Source organism: Spermophilus citellus, assembly GCF_964194105.1.
Source record: "Spermophilus citellus genome assembly, chromosome: 11".
In the NCBI taxonomy this organism is placed as follows: Eukaryota; Metazoa; Chordata; class Mammalia; order Rodentia; family Sciuridae; genus Spermophilus; species Spermophilus citellus.
The window spans coordinates 126,872,504-126,888,748 of NC_138192.1; the positions used below are offsets into that span (position 1 = coordinate 126,872,504).

The 16,245-nt window shown below is 41.4% G+C and overlaps 1 protein-coding gene across 3 annotated transcripts in view; it reads right to left on the reverse strand.

Annotated features, from left to right (window-relative positions):
- Positions 1-260: 260 nt before the first annotated feature.
- PID1 (phosphotyrosine interaction domain containing 1) overlaps positions 261-16,245 on the reverse strand; it is a 219,616-nt gene continuing 203,631 nt past the window's right edge. For 2 of the 3 annotated variants that reach the window (XM_081262377.1, XM_081262378.1), the window contains exon 3: positions 261-2,372. In XM_081262377.1, the coding sequence (XP_081118503.1) occupies positions 1,896-2,372 (477 nt within the window). In that variant the 3' untranslated portion in view covers positions 261-1,895. The remainder of the gene's footprint in view (positions 2,373-16,245) is intronic. The other variant, XR_014018163.1, reaches the window with a different exon arrangement.

Sequence of the window (16,245 nt, forward strand, 5' to 3'; positions counted from 1 at the left end):
TAAATCTATTGTACCAAATAACTCTTTCCAACTGTTGGTGTGTTATCTCAGTTAAGGGTAGGCTAACCATTAAAAACAAATTAAATATTTAGAAGATAAAACAAGATTTTTAAACACAACCAAGGAACGGGAAATTTATGAGCAAGTATAAAAATTTTCTTTAGATAGAATTGTTCTACTTACTCAATTTGATCTATTTTGCTATTTGGGTTTCCATTGCTTGGAAAAGAAAACAAACAAAGTATGAAACTCTTCAGATTTATTAACTCAAACATATTTTTATTAAAGAATGAATGCATTTATGCTAAAGAATCGTTTACATATGTCGTAAAGCAACAAGCATATCTTCAGGAGACGAGTCCTCCTCAGTATGAGCCATGCTCACTGTACATGCCTGAAAACTGGACCCACACACAGGGGCACACGTACAAACACACAAACACATACAAGGACACACAGATCCACAGACCAAATGCTGACACCATCGCTGTCTGGATTATATTGGCTTTCATTTAAGGCTTCTAAGGTGCCCAGTGCCCTAGCATTACCAAGAATGAAAACAGACTTTGTAAAGGAGCAGTATTACTTGGAAAATTACTCATCTGCTCTCAGCCTTAAATGCATGTATCTGAACCAACACGTTGTATTTCATCCCATGAAACACATTCCATTCTTGATGGTATTTAAAGATCTGTGAGACTGAGAATTCTCAGCTTTCCTAGGGAGAATTTCTCATTAGAAACCATGAACCAATGGGCAATTCTGACTCTAAGACATCACCAACTTTCAGAGAACAAGATAAGATTTCCCTTTAGGTTACAGTGGACATAGTTTCTCTAGACCAGCTGCATTTACGCAACTCATTCCCTACTTGAGAGCAGTGTTGAGTGCTGGAGCAAAGCTTCCTTGTGGTGGCAAAGGAGATTTGAAGCTTTCCATGGAGGGTTCATCAGACAGGACCATGGACCAAGCAAGTGACCATGAATCAGGTTTGTAAAAGGGTCAGCCTCCACAGGGGGTGTTACGTGCTAATCGTTTGCTCCCTTTTTCTCAGGGAGCTTCTGCTTTAGATTTCTGGTTGGTGTGTTCACTGTTTATTTCATTTGCTTGATCATTTTCTTCCCTTTGATGTCCTGCAGTGGATGCTGAGAATCCATTTCTCTAGGGATGCTGCAAGGGGAGGGAGGATGAATGGTTCAGGGGAAGGGAAGGGATTATTAGTAGTTGCAAGTATTCTAAGAAAATAGATGAAGTGAATACAATAAGAGGGTACTACTTGATATATTCATGTAAATAAAAGCATTATCTTTAACTGCGAATTAACTGCCAACTATCAGGTTGTTAGTTGTAAAGCTTGATAAAGGCTGTGCTGATTCACGTACTGAGGAGGGTCTGGAACATGCCGTGGAGAGGAGCTCTAGGTCCTCCTGAGCTGTCCCTTCCACCCTGCAGGCTCTGCACCAGCATCAGCACCCTTGCTGCCCCCCACAGGGATCCAGAGGTGCCTCTAACATTCTGGTTGGATTTCATAAGGCAGATTGGAATGGTCCCTCAAATAACAGCCGCAGAGTATTTGCCTGAGAGTGTTAAAAGTCGGCATGAAGATCTCCCACGAGGAGGAGTTGGTATAAGGGGAAAAAAAAGAGAAAGTCTAGAACCTTCCTCCCCATCCAAGCTCCCACCCTCCTCACAGTCACAGCAGCAGCAGATTTCAATGTAACGTAATTACTTTAATGATACATTTCTTTAGATTTAGAATTGCTCTTCGGAATTTAAAAAGCATGGTCAGCCAATAGTGTGGCAGTCTTTTCATCCCAAATTTGAATCGTTGCTCATTCACCTGTCATCTGGAACTCTGTGATCAATGCTGCCTTTGCTCAGCATCTCAAGTCCATTCAGCCATCGTCGGATTCCAATTCCTGGGAAACCTCTTCGGATGAGCTGTCCCTGTGGATCCGCCCATCGCTCTTCATACTGTGGAAAGTCTTCTTGAAGGCCTCCATCATGGCGTGGGCCAGCTTCTTGGCCTCCAGCTTGCTCTCACACTCCACAGCATGGCAGTCCATCTGGTAGGACAGGTCGTCGTTGATCTCCCTATAAACCCAGGCGAAGATGTTGGGGCTCACGTTGTGGTCGGCGGTGCAGTAGGCGATGCGGGCCACCTGGAAGGTATCCATGTGGACCGTGGCCTCACCTTTGTGGTCAAGGTGATGCAACCACACCTGGAATGGTCGGATTTCCAGGAGAGCGTTGGCTGGGGACACATCTTCTCGGGCAAGTGTATGCTTCTTCCAGAGCTCGATGACCGGCTTCTCGGTGCAGCCCGATAAAAACTGCATGCCTGAGGTGGAGACTTTCCCCAGATAGGTGACCTGCAGGAGGAAAGAGGAAACAAAGGGAGAGGTCACCAGCAGGTTCTGCACGCCAGTGGAAGAATGGGCACCGCAGTGGAGACGCACAGACACCTCTCTCACCCCCTGGACAGACTGTCATCAGAAAGAATCTCTACCTTTTCTCCCTAGCAGTTCACTACTTGGCAAATGTATTGAAATTCTTCAAATAGATTTGCATTTTAAAATCAAATAACTAGAGAACTATTTCCCTCTCCCTTTCCCCCTTTCAAATTAAAAATGATCGATTAGGATCTTTTACATAATTTAGCATTTCCTTAACATCATAAGGTCACTCAAAGTTTCTTTTCCACCATGCACACACAGAATTTAATGACAGCAAGGAATCAAAGGATGCTGCATCTGAAAAACAAAAGCTTTGTTAAACTTATCTCCCAGCCCGATTCTCTTTGCAAATCTTCCAGGTTTTGATTTCATCAGGCTGCAGGCTTCCAGCTAATGCCAAGGACGCAAAACTGGTCTACTTAAGTTACAGCCTAAAGCATGATTGTTTCCCCTCCAGAGATGATTTTTTTTAAATGCAACAATGCCAAGTTCTTTTTCAACGTAAATAGTGTTTGAACTGATGGGCATCTGACTATTTGATAATAAATGAAAGATCTACAGATAAGACTAGAATACTGGCTTATTAAATAGCAAGAAGGCAATACCCCAACTAAGAAACATGATTCTAGGGCTGGGGATGTGGCTCAAGCGGTAGCCTGCTCGTCTGGCATGCGTGCGGCCCGGGTTCGATCCTCAGCACCACATTACAAACAACGATGTTGTGTCCGCCAATAACTAAAAAATAAATATTTAAAAAATTCTCTCTCTCTCCCTCTATCACTCTCTCTTTAAAAAAAAAAAAGAAACATGATTCTAAATTATTCAAATACTGTCTTTAAAAAAAAGCTTATTTAAGATATACCAAGAAGAGATTTAAGCTATTTTATTTTTTATTCATTAAAATGGATAGAACTGCTACCATTGGGAAATAAGCATTATGGAAATGCATAAAACCTGAGGACCAGATAAGAGATAACACAAAATAATATTTAATTAGCTTTAAAATCAACCCACTTATAAATACTATGGATATGGGGAGAAGCAGCCCTGAGAAAGATCCGTGGAAACAGCAAGACGTGATAAAGAACTTTTTTGGCACAAGGATCTCAAATCAATATTTATGTTTAGCAGGGAAATAAAGGCTACCACAAAACATTTAGGACACAGAAGGGAGGTACCAGTGCATCCTTTAGTGCTTTGGTTATCTGTGAAACAAGTGTCAACTGAATAGTCCCTTTAAAAAGATGACTTTTTAGGAAAGAGGCAGAGGTGCTGTACATTCTAGAGGTTTTTTGGGAGCTTACTATACACAAAAGCCCTGTGCTGTGGGCAATGGAGAGGAGGTTGATGTGAAAGTGGGGAGGGTCAGAAATTGACAGGAGGGAAGTGACTGGGGATTCGTCATATCCAAGGAAAGTGAGGTTCACATCCCAGCTCCACTGCTCGCCAGGTCTGGTTCTGGACAACCACTAACCTCTGCCCATGCACAGATACAATGGAGATGCAGGCAGACCATGGAGAGGGCAGGCAAGGGGCACAGGAAAGTACCCGAGGAATTCAGAGAGGAGCCGTGGAGCCCTGCTCAGGGGAAGCCTCAGAAAGCTGAGTCATTGGATTTCAAGGCACCAGGCCTCCGAAGCTAGGCGGAACTTTCTTTGCAAATATTGCTGGGGGGTAAAGAGGAGAAGGGAGGGGAGATGCAAGCCTGCTGCAGGGAAAGAGGCCACAGCAGATGGCCACATATCAGGCCACAGCATGGGACGGCCCTGGTGCCTCTAGCCACACTGGAGGGAAACAGGCTAAACTTGAGGGAGGGCATATACCTGGGTGTGATGGAGCGTGTGAGCTCAGTAGGCCTGCCTGGTGCCAGGAAGAAAGGAAGAGAGGAGGCCCCACTAATCGCAGAAGACCAGGCAGTGGGAAAGGCCAGGAGGGTGGGAGTGCTACTGCAGGGCGAAACAGACAACGGGTGGAAGAAAGGGACTCAGATGCTGAAAGCACCCATCATCCCCAGGAGAACAACCAGGTGAACAGCCTGTCCCTCTGGACTGGATTTGTAACAAAATAGGAGTGTATGGCCCATTCAATGGGGGAAAAAACAAAACAGAAATTCTAACTGAAATAATAGCTGATGGCAGATCTACTGGACAAATACTTGAAGACCACTGTTTTAAGATTTCAAAGGACTACAGAAAAATGTGGGAAAGTCAAGAAAGGGAGGCATGAACAAATGGAAATAACAAAAAATAGAAACTTAAAATGAACCAAAACAGAAATTTTTGAACTGAAAACTATGATAGAATGAAAAAAAATGGAAAATTAACTAGAGGTCTTCAAAGGTAGAGTTGAGCAAACAGAAGCAGAAACAGTGGAATACAATAGAGAGCTCAGAAATTTATACACATAGGGTCAAAAGATTTTCAACAAGGAAGCCAAGCAACATTCAATGGGGGAAAGGCCAGTCTTTTCCATAAATGGTGCTGGGAAAACTGGATATCCACAGTTAGCACTGTACTTAAGGCTATATACAAAGACAAATTCCAAAATACACCAAAGGCCTAGCCCTGGGTACATGTATGACTGTGTGATGCTACAATGTGTACAACCATAGAAATGTAAACTTGTGCTGCAATTGTATGTACGATGAATCAAAATGCATTCTGCTGTCATATACACCTAATTTTGAAATGAATTAATTTTAAAAAGGTAAAGTAAAAAATAAAAATAAATAAAATATGAGACCTAAGTCTATGAAACTCACAGATGAAAACACAAAAGCTTCTTGATATTGAACTCTGCAAGGAGTTCTTGGCTATGACACCAAAGGAATTGGTAATACACAAACAAAAGAGACAAATGGGACTTTATGAAAAATGTTTTAAAGCATGAATCAAAAAAGTACCAAGAGATTAAGAAGGAAATCACAGGAGAAATACTTGCAAATTAGAAATCTGTCAAGGGGTTAATGTCTAGAATATGTCAAGAAACTCCTAAAAGTCAACAGTGACAGCAACAAACAAATCTGGTTCAAAAATGGGCAAAGGACTTTAGTAGACATTTTTCCAAAGAAGACATGCAAATAATCAATGAACCCATGAAAAGAGCTTCAAAACCATGAATAATTAGGGAAACAGAAATCAAACTATAGGAGATATGGCTTTACACCCATCAGCATGGCTGCTCTCACAAAGGCAGAATACAGCAGGTGTTGGCAAGGGTAGGAAGAAGTGGGAGTCTGTGCACGGTGGGCAGGACCCTACAACAGGACAGCTTCTGTGGAAAAATGTGTCAGTGAGCTTTTCCCACCAAATGAAATACCTATACAGTAGTGAGAAAAAGGCTTATCCAGCTAAGCATTCTGCAGGTTCAAAGTTCAAGACCTGCCAGTAGGGGAATGGGGGGTGTGGTGGCTCATGGCAAAAGCATATGTAAGAGTCAGCAGTCATATCTCGAAAGGGGAGCAGGATAAAGAGGACAGGAAGCAGGGTGGCATCCAGGCTTGGTCCTGTTATAACCTTCTCACTAGAAATATCAAAGGGATGACCAGAAACATCTCATGTGCCTAATAGGTCCCACATCCCAAAGATTCCACCACCTTCTAATAGTGCCACCCTGAGGGTAAAGTCTCTAGTCTCAATGGGTGTCTGGGGCACACCCACCACATGCAAACCACAGCAAACAATATGGCAGCTCACCTAAAAATTAAAAACAGAATTATCAGCAATTCCATTTCTGGGTGTATACCCAAAGAATAGAAAGCAGGATCGTGAAGAGACATTTATGCCCAAGTTCACAGAAGCATTATGCAAAATACCTAAAATGTGGACATAGACCACGTGTCTATCAACACATGAATGGATCAGTAAATATGGAATATTCAGCTCTAAAAAAGGAAGGAAATTCTGACACAGAACAACATAGATGGACTTTGAGGACATTAGCTAAGCAGAATACGCTATTCATTAAAAGACAGATACTGTAATCTCACTTACGTGAAATATTTAAAATAGTAAAAATTATAAACACAGAAGTTACACTGGTGCTGCGGGTGGAATGGGGAGTTCTGGTTTAAGGGTACAGAGTTTCCACTCTGCAGGATGGAAAGGGATATGGGGATAAATAGTGGTGGTGGTGGTGGTGGCTCACCCTTATGCATGCATTTAGGGCAAGTAAAATGTACACTCATGTGACTTTTATGTTGTATGTGTTTTACAACAATAAAAAACTGGAGGAAAAAACAAAAAGGGAAATTTGTTTCAGTGCCCAAAATGAAAGTATATTCTTTCTTACTGTTCACTGAAACTAGAAATAACTATGTTTACATTTTATAGAAGAAATCCTCTGGAGGGTGGGAACTCCTTTGATCTGCTCTCAAAGCTTGCTCTGTCTCTTATACAAATGCATAAACACACAAACAAAGAGATTTCTTTCAAAAAGTATATGGGAACTTTTTCTGTAATTCAATTAAAGGGTACTTTTAAAATAACTTCATCAGAAGTTGTAGATGACATACACCTACAGAAAATATTTCATAATAGCGAAACTTTGGCAACTAAGAAATAATATAACCCTCTTTATCAATATTTATGATCTAGAAATATTTTAAGGAAAATAAAATTTTATTTTATTTTGGAGGTGGTCTTGAAAGAAGCATGGAGCAGAAATCAGTATCCTAAGACAACAGTTAAAGCTACTTAATAAATACAATTTTAAGTAAGGTAACATAATAGATGGATGCAATCTCTTCAAACTTAACTTATTATAAAAGTAACTTATTTAGCAATATACTTTTACCAGTGACATGTGAATAGCAGATCAAAATATCCAAAAAAAAAAAAAATTAAGGTGTCAGATACCCACTATGTATGTCCACAGTCAAAGCAAACCCCCAGACACAGAATGGTGATAATTAATATTGTCTCACATTTGATGGCAAAAACCATGTCATATCCATTAGATCCACTGAGAGCCTGTGGGTCAGGATGGAGTGTTGTTATCACTAACTTATTTTAAAGCCCAGAACCTTAGATCCAGATATGAGGAGTGGCCACAGTCACCTAAGCAAGCCAACAAGTGACACTGGGATGCATTCTTGGGACAGCAAAATGTGGGAATTTCAGCAACATCTTAATAACCTAGGAGGGAAATAACATAGAAGAAAGAGACTTGAAAGACACCTGTCAAATACCCAGACCGTTTTGCTGTTGTATGAAGCCATTCCATTTGATGCCATGTGCTCATCATTCCCATCCTTAGAGCATAAGAGGAAATTTGGTGTCATATGGGCATCCTAGACGCAGGGGGTCCTCCCAAAGAAGTAACAGGATTCTACTGTCTGTTGCCCAGGCACTTTTAATAACAAAATTTATTCTTGTTTTAAAATTGCAGAAAGTAATATTAGAAATCTTTTAAAAATATCAGATAAAATGGAGTGCCGGTTTTACACATACACCCATAGAAACACATACATATATAAAGAATCAACAACTTGATAGCATGTCTTTGTATTTATGTAATCTCACTTATATACTTTCATGTAAAACAAAATTACACATATATGTATATATATTTTATACACACGCAAACTCTGTTTTAGCCAGCTTTTTGTCACTGTGATAAATACCTAAGTTAAAAAAAACTTAAAAGAGGAAAGGTTTATTTTGGCTCACAGCTTCAGAGGTTTCAGTCCATGGTCAGCTCCATTGCTTTGAGCCTGAGGTGAGGCAGAACATCATGGTGGAGGGCATGGGGGAGGGAAACTGCTTAGCTCATGGCAGCCAGGAAGCAGGTGGGGGGGGGGGACAAGATATAGTCCCCAGGGGCACTCCTCCAAGGACCCACTCCCTCCAACTGGTTCTACCTCCTAGAGTTTTCCACCATCTCACAATAACCTATTCAGCTTTGAGTCCCTGGATGGATTAATCTGCTGATGAAGTCAGAGCCTCATGATCCAAACACGTCCCAAGAGCCCCGACTCTGAACATGCTGCATTGCCGACCAAACTTTCAGCACATGAGCCTCTGGGATACAATCCAGATCCAAAGCATAACATATACATAAAATATTTGTTTTCTAAAAACAAAAAAAAAGTGTATAATCTCTGAAAAAAAAATGAAATAAAAGAAAATAAAGCTTCCAATTTAAAAAGCTGCAGTCTTTTGGCATCTTTCCAAAATTTCTTTGTAAACAGAGAAGCATCAAGATGTTCCACAAATACTAATCTGAGTGTTCCGCTGACTTTCTGTTGTGAAGTATAGAGTTACTAAGCCAGCAAAAGGAGGAGAGCTCAAAGAGCATTACGCAACTGCTCCTCCCAACTGTGACATGGACAAGGGTCAGCAGTCACACCAAATATTTACTAGGCACACCCACAATTTCCATCCACATTTGAATGAATTTTCAACAGAGGCCACAAAGGAAGGGCAGACAGACACGCCCTTCCTAAAAACACATGATTAGCAACATGTCCCTCTAATGCCAGAGACTGGTTGATTCTCTAGATATGACAGCTCCATCCTACAGCTTGACAGAGCTTGGCAGAGCTCCTGACCTGGTCTTCTTTTGAATCAAAAGCACTGGCCCTGCTCAACCCTTCCTAAACAGTCCCAGAACGAGCTGCTCTCTGGTTCCTCCAGGGTTGAGTCAACACAAAACATGAGTCCAAGGGTCTGAAGTGTGATAGTGGTTAAGCTTTTGGAAGTCAATGAAACTACTCTTACCTTTGTGGAGTTGATAAAATTGTCAGGAATCTCTTGACATTATTATAAATACAAAGAAAAGAAATACAGCAAAGGAATTGTTTGAATGATTTTTCAAAAAATGAAATTAAAAAAATGATTTAAATAGAGTTTTCCTGAAAGCAGAATGTGAGATGGTAAAACAAAGTTTTAGGACAGTCTGTTCTTAGAACAACCCCTTCAAACTTACCCTACTGACATCTATAGCGGGCCAGGTTCTGGATCCTTCTCTGTATCTGGGCACTTGCCCCAGTGCATCAGTTTATTTGCTGCCAGGCCACGTACTTCCAAATTCTCCCTACAGCTCTCCAGAGGTTGCCACTAACCCATAATGTTGACTATGACTCCCTGAAAAACACTATTCAGCCTTTAGACAAAAGAGAATTTTATACTTTTTTTTTTTTTGCAAATAATATGTCCGTCAAAATATAGTTTGATAAAAATTTACCTTGTGACTTAGATTTTCAAGAGAAGTAAAGTAAAACTTTAAAAAAAAAAAAACTTGTCTCTCTGTGCCTAGCTTATTTCACTTAACAATATGATCTCCAGGTTCATCCATGTTGCTGAAAATGATAGGAACATGGAATCGAAAACAGCTGAGCTCACAGAGGTAGAGAGCAGAAGAGTGGTCACCAGAGGCCAAAGAGGATGAAGGAGGTAGTGGGGACAGCAGGTCCCAAGTCACAGCCAGAGAGAAGACAAGGTGTTCTATCACACCGAAGAGTGATCATAGTCAACAATAAGGCATCCCACTGAGTTTTCAAAATAGCCAGAAGAGAGATTCCGGATGTTCTCATCACAAAGACGTGATACATGTTTGGGATCCTAATAACGTAAATACTTGGAGCTGATGATTATATGACATGTAAATTACCAAAACAGCATACTGCACACAAGAAAGATGTACAACTAGAACCTGTCAACTAAAAATTCAATTGCTTCAAAATCCCAAAGATTCAGTTACACTGTGCATGAACAATGTCCCTTATGTATATTGGGCCAAGAAACATATGGGCCCCAATAAAGAGAAACCTTACAGCACTGGGCATTATACCTGCATAGGTCTATATCAACACTGCCACAGGGATTGCTCTAGATATGTGGAGAGAAGTCCCTTCTTGCCACAGGAATCTTCCCTCTAATGCTCTGCTGTGGGCACATTCTCCCTGTTAGTGAGAACACAGGACTCAATACACCCAGGAACTCCAGGAGGTTTCCCATCCACATAGTTGTACACCAAGGTCAGGTCGGGCTAATAGGAATCCTGTTCTCCTTCCCGTCTGTGAAAGAGGTGAATGTTTTCCAGATGAATGACTCCCTTCTAGGCCCCATCCAAGCTGCAATCTTCCAGGGCCACAAAGTGACAGGAAACACAAGGTCACCAAATTGGTCACTAAACTTCTCCAAAATAGTACACAGAGGATTTTTCAAGCCGTCACCACCCAGGGAGTTGGAACAAAGGGACTTATAAAATGACAAGAAGAGTCTTCAGGAGGAGTAACGAGGAGTTGGAAATATGCAATAAATACTAGCATTTTTTTTTTTTTGGTATGGTTGCAGAGACAGGCATTGGGCAAGAATGTTATTACAAATGAATCATTCTGAGAAAAACAAACAGCAAAAATTGAAAGTCTTTCTCCTGTGTCATTCAATGGCATAAATGGACATCCCCAAGATGTCTGCAGTGTGAACAAGTGGGCTTTGCCCAACCTTGACTGAAGAAATTATGTGAAAATACAGCGTGTGACAACCCAAGAGGGCACGGAGGCAAGGGGCCCACCAGGGTGTCTGCAGAGCTAACAGCCTCTAATTAGGAAAGACCCATTTTTTACTCAGCTTTTTCACTGCTGTGACTAAAAAGGAACTATTCTAAGGAGGAAAAGTTTATTGGGCGCTCACTGTTTCAAAGGTCCAGAGACAGCCACCTCCTTTCCCTGGGGCATGAGATGAGGCAGAGCATCAGGATAGAAGAGTGTGGTGGAAGGAAGCGGCTCACAGGATGATCAGGAAGCAGAGACAGCTCCACTCACCAGCCACAAAATACATACCCCAAAGGCATACCCCTAATACCCACCTCCGGCCACACCCCACCGGCCTTCAGTTACCACTCAGTTAACCCCCTTGGGGAATTGATTCACTGATTGGGTTAGGATCTTGTAACCCAATCATCTCACCTCTGAATGTCCTTGCATTGCCTCACCTGTGACCTTTTGGGGGAACACCTAATATCTACACCATAATACCCGTCTCCTCAGAACCTCTCCTTCTAGCATCCCAGCCAGCTCTTCATGAATCACTGTTCCCTTTTCATCTGTGGGGAAAAAAAAAAATACCCTCATTGCCTAACATTCATTCTTGGGGCTGGGCTGGGACTGTTCCTTTCTCTTGGTGACCAGTTCCTATTTTCCTTCAGCCTGAAAAGCTGGCACTCACCTAACACTGGACTGATGGTAGGAAGGGAGGTCTAACAACAAGGGCCCCTAACAAGGGCATGAGACGGATGGACGATCATGTACAAATCAAAGCCCCTGGTTACCCAGGGACTTTCAGCCTCCCAATTGGACATTTCCAGCATCCCAAGCCCAGATTTGGTTCAGTTTACTTCTGGGTTTCTCAGAAATGGCACATCAAGAACAAAGACTCTCTAGAGATCTTTCTTGGAACATAAAAGATCTTGCTGTTCTTTTATTGTCTGTCGAAGACTGCCTTTTCTTGGCTGATATAAAATAATGTGATAGGAACAGAGGATGGAGAAAACTTAATTGGAAATCTTAATAGCCTTTGGAGTATAAGGCAGAAGATGAGCAAAAGAAGACCCAGCATTCTTAATTCTGGGCCAAATACCCATGAGAAGCTCTTGTTCCCTCACATCAATTTCCACCTGCACATTTCAGAAAGAAGGGAAAGGGTGAGCACAGAGACTTCAGATCCTAGATTTAACCCACTCCCTCTCTGCAGTGCACAGAGGAGCAAAACTTCACCAGACACTTTGAGGAGGGGGGATCCACATGCCAATCACTTGACAGAACAAAATGCAAACAGATTTGCTAGTTATGAACACGCATAGCATGCTTTAAGCCATGAAGAATGTGTTCAAGGATAAATGCTGTTCACAGTGAAATCTATGAGGTTATTGTGCACCAAATAATAAATATGGGAAGTCTAGAAGAGCAGAGAGGGACTGTAGAAGGGGGGGAGATCAGAACCAACTCCCAGCCTCCGCAATAGCAGTATGAAGACCAGTTACTAGCATTTACCCAGGGCTCACTTTACACTAAGTACTAGGCCAAACGCTTTATATGGATCATGAATCTTCATAATAGTTCTACAGGTTGGGTATGACCATTATTCTGGTTCTATAATGTAAGTAATTTATCCAGGCCAGTGAGTGGTCAGGACTGGATCAGACTAACTCATACAAACAGCAAAAGCAGTGATGATCTACCAACTGTTTTTAGCATTTCAAAATAGCTGAAAAAACTGTTTTCTGACAGCATCTCTCTTATTGCATATTGTATCTTTTAGCAAATAATGAATTCACATTTGCATAATGTGATTTGCTAGGCAAAGGAAATTGTTCAAAAGATAGGATGCAATGGAAAATGTGAACCTATCAGTGATCACATTGGAAACCAATCCACTCATTTTCCACTGGGAAGTCAGTGGCTGCCTGGGTCCATAAGTAAGAGAGTAGCTCTTAGATCCATATCTCTCAATTTTCATGTCTTCCAACTAAGCATATGACTCCCTGACCTAACTTCTGGGATGTGTCATATAATTAAGCATTGTGAGGGTGGATTGCATGGGTTAATTGAGTTTGTCTATGATGCCCAGTTGCTTAGTCAAACACCAGACTAGGCATTAATGTGCAGATATTTTTTAGATATAATCATCATTTATACAAGTTGTGTTTGAATAAAGAAAATTGATTCTCATAATGTAGGTGGGTCTTATCTAATCACTTGAAAACCTTAATGTAAGATAATTTCCCCGAAAGGCAGGAATTTGGCCTCTAGGCTGTCTTCAGATTCAAGACTGCAACATCAACTCTTCCCCAGGTCTCCTGTCTGCAAGATTCTTGAACTTGAGAACTGCAACTGCATGAGCCAATCCCTTAATAATTTGTTAAAATACTTCTCTCTGTGTGTGTCTCTATATTCCACTCCCCACTCACCACCTCCATGAACACCCCATTGGTTCTGTGTCTCTGGAGACATAACTAATAAAAATATGCTGAAATAATGAACTACTCTTGAAATTAACCCCTTATTTGATTGGAGGGGAAAAATGAATGAAAAACTCAACTTACAATCCTTGCTTTCCTGATGTATTTCTGAGCGTAACATTTGGCTTCCTGATGACACTCTTCTCATGCTCTGCTTGGAAGGACTTGTCACCCCAATTCCAACACACAGTCACTGGGTGGGTAACTATTCAAGCCATGCTTTCATGGAAGAAAATAAAATGTGGGAGGGGCTTTGCAAATTGATTCACAGGGGATAATGGCTATATCCCAAACCTACTTACAACAACCTCCAAGAAACAAGACATTTTTTAGATGTAATCAACATTTACACAAGAAGTATTTGAATAAAGGAAATTAATTCTCATAATGTAGGTGGGTCTTATCCAATCACTTGAAAGTCTTAATACAAGACTTAAGTTTCCCCCAAAGGAAGGAATTTGGCTGAAAGGGACAAATGGAAGCCATAAGCTTTGGGCTGGCAGCTCAGCTGTTTCAGTATGCAGTCAGTCATTTGGGAAATGTTCGCTGAGTACCCACCATGAACAGGCAAATTATAGGGAACAAAACTGATAAAACTCTTTCCCTACTGGAGAAAGCACTGCCCGGCACACAGGCAACACTGACCTCTACAGTTACAAATCCAATATAAGAGAAGGGCATGCAAATAGCTCCATGAGCACCTTCAACAAACCTAGATAACTTCTCTTGGGTCCTTAAAGACCTTTCTCCTCACATGCTCAGCTGGAAGGAAAGATCCCTATTAAGAGTCTGTTCCTTGCTCTGGCCATGAAACCTCGTTAATCTCTATATTCACTGTAATTGGCTCCCTGAAACAAGGCTGGGGTAGACCAGGTGGCTGAGGGCTTTGGACAGGTGCACTGAAGACCATGGTGAGAGCCAGGAAGGCAGAAGACACACAGCAGCTTAATCTCCCAAATGAAATAGGCTGGCAGTAAGAATGCCATCAGAGACTTCACATTCAACCCTGCTGACTGGCGCATGGGCACTGGGACTCAGCTGACACACCTGGGGCTCCACTCTGGCACATCAAACCACTTTGTTTTTGTCATAAAAATCTGAGTTTTTAGGCTACCCAGCATCTACTCCAATTTTCTTTGGTCTCATCTGTCTTTCTTTGGAGGGCTGATTGGAAAGTTTTCTTAGGGTTTAGACTCAAAGTACTGAACATTATACTGCCACACACTCCTGATGAGTCTGGAGTGTGTCACCAGCACATGAGATTTTTAGAAGTGCATGGGGTCATCCTTACCAACCTGACACCACTCCTCTGTTGCAGAGACCATGATTCTAATGCCTGAAGATTTGGGGACACTTGTCCCAATCACTCTTGCTGGTCTCTGAAACAGCAAGACAGGGAGCTTAAGTCCTCCAACCCAAGGCCAAGGACTTTTCTACTCCTTCAATTCCCTCTTTGTTATCTTTCATTCTTATATGATTTATCTTTTCTATGGCCATTTCTTCAAGTATCTACAATGAGACCAAAGCCTGGACAGGGACATAGAAAGGTGGCAGACACTCCACCAGGGCTTGTTAAACATTTTAACAGGGGTTTGGAGTCAGAGGCAATTAAACTGTCCTTAACCTGAGATGTGTTTGCATAGCCCAGGGATTTAAATTATGCTACCAGCATTAATAATTGAATGTGGGAGATATCATCTTCCTAAAGAACTCTGAAATGGTGTTTTACAAAGCAAACAATCCCTACTTTGCAGAATGATTCCCAAGGGCAAATATTATATGTGCTAGTGTGCTGCCCCCACTCCTTGTGAATCATGTGCCAACATACCAAGTTAACATGTGATAAGGGATTGCTCTGGAGCCTGACGCGTGTGCAGCAGGACTTGGCACCTCCCTCTAAAAAGGCCCTCAGGAGCTTCAACAAGTCGACTGAGAGGCCAACCTCAGCTTGGAGCAGACCTGGGCATCATCTCTAACTGCAATAGCCCTGAAGCCTTCTGTGGGTCATCTTGAGGATGGTCAGATGACCTTGGATTGAAAATTGTTGTTTTTTTTTCCTCCAGACTGAGTTTTGGATACCATTTTGAGGTCTGGTTTTTGGCATATCCCCTTCGGCTTTACTAGGTAGGGCATGGACCCTGCTGTCCCGTGGCTATGCCCAGATGAGGACAAATGGTTACCACTACTTGGCCAGGACTCTGTTATGAATGTCAACAATTCTGGCAGTAGAGCACACATACCTTTGTCAATATGAATTAATTTATTAACTTTTTTAAATATCCTGAATATTGAAAATGATTTTTGTTTGCTTGGCATTTTCCCTCAAGTATTTGCATGGGGTGTGTGTTGATGGACTCTAAAAATTTATTAGTGGAAAACTACTAGGAGGTCTATTATTATTTTTATTATGTAAATGTATATCACAGGAATAAAAAATTAAGTCTATTGATAACCAATATTTGGGAATAATTAAGTACTATTTCTTAACTTTAATAAAGAGATGTACATCACTTCAGCTGTTGGTTAACATGGTATGTGTCTCACCATTAGGTATGTAAGTGACAGATGTATTTCTGTTAGCCATATTATAACTTGTGCCAGAGATGCAGAGTGATTTGAGATTTTGCATCCTGTCTTGTAGTCTTCAGGGAATTCCGCTGTGCAATTTGTCCTGTCAATTATCTCTTGGAAGTGTGAAGCCTGGAAATATTGTCATTGTCACTGTCAAAGACAGAAGCAATTTATCTAGAAGGCATTGAAGTGAGCCCCTGAAGACAAAATCACTTAATAAAAATGACACCAGATTGAAACCCACATTCTCTCATCC